Source organism: Neophocaena asiaeorientalis, unplaced genomic scaffold (genome assembly GCF_003031525.2).
Source record: "Neophocaena asiaeorientalis asiaeorientalis breed wild unplaced genomic scaffold, Neophocaena_asiaeorientalis_V1.1 scaffold433, whole genome shotgun sequence".
In the NCBI taxonomy this organism is placed as follows: Eukaryota; Metazoa; Chordata; class Mammalia; order Artiodactyla; family Phocoenidae; genus Neophocaena; species Neophocaena asiaeorientalis.
The window spans coordinates 1,786,212-1,790,369 of record NW_020175040.1 but is presented as its reverse complement, the minus strand read 5'-3'; the positions used below and the strand labels follow the sequence as shown (position 1 = coordinate 1,790,369).

The following is a 4,158-nucleotide window of genomic DNA, read 5'->3' as shown; positions in this document are numbered from 1 at the left end:
CCCGCCCTCGCTCCAGGGGAAAAAAAAAAAAGGGGGGCACCGAAGCAGCAAGCGATTTAAGCCTCATAAATCACTTCGCCCTGAAAAAATATATTTATTATTCTTCGCATTTTACGCATTATTTGCAGAGTGGAGGGTATTAGAAGTTTCAAAACAGCCCAGCGAGAGGCAGGACTGAGCCGAGGAGAGACTGAAAACTGGCGGAGTCCGGAAACAGATACGCGAAGTTTCCTTATCTTTGGGCTGCAGATGTCCGGATAGGAAACTCCGGCAGGAGATCCGAAAGGGCATTTTTTTAAAATCACTCAAATGAAAATACACAGTATAGGTGACTCCATGGAAAAATAATAAAAGGGCAGGTTTTTTTTGGTGGTTGGTGTGTGTGTTTTATTTAAATAAGCGTGAGGAGACTGTGTGGGGAAGCCAGGGAGAGCAGCCTGGGCTACAAGGAAAATTACTTCACGGCCCTATTTTTAAAAGGAGTTTAACAGAGGCCAGGGGACCAGACTTGGGCCCCTGGAAGCTCAACTTTGGGGGATCCCTGAAGGTACCAGGTGGGCTGCGGAGGGGAAATCTGGCCTGAAAGAAATGTAGCCTAAAAGCAGGGCAACCCCAACTGACACCCAAGTGATTTTAACGATGAGTTCAGGTGCCAGAGCACCTGTATTTGAAGGTTTGCTCTTTTTGTCATTAACTGTCAGCTCCCACGCAGGCCGACGCCCCCAGCCCAGGCTGCCCGCTCTTACCAGTCTCCGTTTGGGCTTGATGAGTGGCCGGTTCTGCCCATTCATCTTGTGGTAGAGGCCGCAGGCGTTGCACAGGTAGTGCCCGGTGCCGTCCCGCCGCCAGAGAGGGGTAGCCGTGGCCCCGCAGTTGACACACTCCCGGCCTTCTGAAAGGGGACAGGGGGAGACACCAGCCTCATCAACCGACAAAGTCACCGGAGGGGGCCGGCCGGCGGGCCAGCCAGGCTGCTTCAGGGTGGGACTTTTAGCTCCAGCCTGGCGGGAAGAGGGACCCCGGAGGTGGGAGGTGGGATTCGGAGAGTAGCTTAAGGCAGGGGAATGGGGCAGGAGGGAGGAGCGCGGCCAGGGCCCCAGGGATCCTCAGCACGGCCGGCCGGCCAGGAGAGGGTATTTACAGCAAACTTCGCCGACGGCAGCAAGGGGGTGGGCACGAGTCGCCAGCTCAAGCCGGCTGGGCCGGGAGGACTCGGCCCCCTTCCTAGTCCCTCTCCTCCTCTGTCTCTGTCCTTTCCCCCCAGCGGCGTCCCCGCTCCCCGTCCTGTGTCCTCAGCCCCGTCTTTCTGTTCTCCGTCCCTCCATCCACGGTCACTTCCTTCTCAATCCCCCACCTCCCTGCCTTCCGCCGAGGCCCTGGACCGGGGTGGAAGTTGCTGTCCTTTAAAATGAAATAAATAATAAGCCCTTTCGTTTTTTGAGGCTGAGTCGGCGAAGCGACCTTGGTCTGGTGGTGGTGGTGTTTTGTTTTGCTGTTGTTCAAGGGCCATCTGGAATTCAGATAGAATGTAAAACAAATTTGGGAGAAAGAACTAATTAAAGGCAAGCGAGCTGGTCTGAGCAAAACAGGGCCCCGAGGTGGGACCGCAGTGGGCACTGGCGGCGGCAGGGTGGAGCCACACAGCTGCTGTTACCCCGGACATTTCTCCCCATTTAGTTTAAACTAAGCTGTCAGTCCATACGGGCAAGAAAAGGCGGTTTCTGGACTCAGCAGCAAAAGTTTTAAAAGTCTTCCTCTTCCCCATCTCAAAGGGACTGGAAGGAGGTGTGGACAAGCAGGAGCCCCACACCAGCCACAGCGGCGTCCGCTCTGCAGCCGCATTCCTGGACAACCCAGCCCGGTCCCAGCCAGTTCCCGAAGCAGAGGGGCAGAGGCACCTACAGCTCCTTCCCCTCACTCCAGCCCTCAGGGAGGGAGAGTGAAGGACGTGCCAGGGGGCAGGGAGCGGCACCGGGTCCTGGGAATTTTGCCTGGGGGGTGGGGGTGAAATCTCCCAAGAAGATTGGGAGCCATCGAAATCCCAAGACCCGGACTGATGAGGTCGGAGATCCAGATTCCTTAAGGGTCTGGAGCCTCTGGGAAGGGCTGAGTGCACCCACAGCACGCACACACGCTCACAAACACATGTACACGCACGCACGTATACACCGCCTCACTGCTCTCAACTGCATATGGCATTCTCTCACATGCTAAGTCATGAGGCTGCTCGAATTTTCACTTAAGACTCAGGGAGGGGAAGGGGGGATTCCCGTTGTGGGTTCTGGTCGGGCAGTGGCCAACCTTGGAGGGGAGGGCGAGGAGTGGGGATGGGCAATAAACTTTGGGGCCACCAGGAACACTTAAGGGCAAAAGTTCTAGGGTCCCTTGTCCCCCGTTCTGGGGTCTCAAAGATCTGCTGGGGGCCGTTAGAGAGGGACGTCACCCATCCCGGATCCAGGACACCGACACTGCCCCATCTCCCATATCACGGCCCCCTCCCCCGCAAAGCACAAACCGTCCCCACGTCCACTAGGTCCCTGGCCCTGCCTTTACCTGAGCAGGAGCGCGCCTTGCTCCGCTGCTTAGGGGTGAAGCTGGAGGCCGGGCCACCCAGGAAGCCTCCGGGGTGGAAGAGCCCGCTGCTGTAGTCGTGGGCGGTGGCCGGCACATAGGAGGGGTAGGTCGGGATTGGGTGGTGTGTGGCAGGCTGGGTGCCCATGGCAGCCAGGCCTGGGCGCAGGGGACTGCCACTTTCCATCTTCATGCTCTCTGTCAGTGACACCTGGTATTTGACGCCGTCCTTGTCCTCCCCCCGGGCCGCAGCCCCCCCTGCGGAGGAGGAGGCTGGGGAGGCAGCCCCAGTGGTGCTGGGGTCGGGAGACACTTCTTTGGGTGGCGTGGGTGGGAAGCCGAAGAGGTGGGAGCCCGAGTGGGCTGCAGTGGGGGGGAGGGAGGCCACAGAGCTGCCAGTGCCTCCCCCGCTCCCACCCCCTGCCCCCGGGTACACAGAGAGGGGGCCTCCGGGGCCTCCGGCAGCCGCGGGGTGCAGCGGCGTCTTGGAGAAGGGGCTCACGGTCCAGGGGTTGTGGTGATGTGCTGCAGCCGCGGAGAGGGCTGCTTTGCCCCCGTCCAGCCAGGGCAGCCCCGGGCTGTGCAACAAGTGTGGGCGGCACATCTGGCCTCCGGTCAGCCGGGCTGCGGGGGGAGGGAGATGGGTCAGGGTGCACGAGGCTGCGCCGAGCCGGGACGCGGACACACAGGGCCACAACTCCCCACAACCAAGTGACCCTCCCCAAAGAAAACCAGAAATGTAACACCCCAACCGGCAATAGTCAGGAATGTCCGTCCGGAGGGGAAGGACCAGTGGCACACAAGGAACCCCGGACAAGCCTGGAGGAAACCCTCACAGGCCAGCTGGAGACGGGCAGAAGCCCTACGGGGCCCAGACCCTCCCCAAGAGGCCGCTGCCCCGCTCCTTTCCCGGCCCGATTTCTCAGCTGCTCCGATTCCTGCGGATCCCACATCCGGGAAGCAGGCAGCCGGGCCTCGTCCCCTCCCGCGCCGGGCGCTCGGCGTCTGGGCTCCCAGTCACCCGCGGGCCCCGGCTCACCATGCGCGGGGCTGTAGGAGACGCGCGCCCGCGCGTGGGCCGGGTTGGCGTAGTACGGGTTGCCCTGCGAGTCGAGGTGGTTGAAGAAGACGTCCACCTCGTCGGGAGGCAGCAGCTGCGCGGGCTCCATGTAGCTGTGCGCCAGGCCCGGGTGGTGCGGGTCTGGGTGCTGAGCGTTCAGCACGGCGGGGTGCGCCATCCAGCGCGGCTGTTCCGGAGCCGCCTCCATGGCCGGCGGCGGAGGCCCGGGACCTGGGCGGAGGCGGTGGTGGCGTCCCTGCACGACGGAAGGGGGCGTGAGGGGCGCCCCCACGGCCCGACACCCCCAAAGCCCCGCCACACGGCGTCCCGCGCGCCGCTGCGCCGCAGCCGAGTTCAGCCGCAGACCGGTCCCGGCTGGGAGGAAAGCCCAAAGCTCAAAACGAAAGGAGGGTGGGGGAGCCGGCTCAGCCACGCACGCTCCCACGGTGACCCGGGTCCCGGAGCCACGCACTTGTGCGCACGGGGTCACACGCGGGGCCAAGCACCGACACCAGCGGCCCCAACAA

The 4,158-nt window shown here is 62.1% G+C and overlaps 2 protein-coding genes across 2 annotated transcripts in view; one reads left to right on the top strand and one right to left on the bottom strand.

Annotated features, from left to right (window-relative positions):
* The window catches only part of EEFSEC (eukaryotic elongation factor, selenocysteine-tRNA specific), a 225,482-nt gene that overhangs the window by 188,564 nt on the left and 32,760 nt on the right, over positions 1-4,158 (top strand). The gene's annotated exons all lie outside the window — the stretch shown is intronic.
* Positions 1-4,158, bottom strand: part of GATA2 (GATA binding protein 2) — an 11,639-nt gene that overhangs the window by 2,904 nt on the left and 4,577 nt on the right. Inside the window, exons 2-4 of the mRNA XM_024763385.1 lie at positions 3,611-3,887; positions 2,554-3,195; positions 747-892 (exon numbers count right to left, since the gene is read on the bottom strand). Coding sequence (XP_024619153.1) covers positions 747-892; positions 2,554-3,195; positions 3,611-3,839 — 1,017 coding nt within the window. The 5' untranslated portion in view covers positions 3,840-3,887. The remainder of the gene's footprint in view (positions 1-746; positions 893-2,553; positions 3,196-3,610; positions 3,888-4,158) is intronic.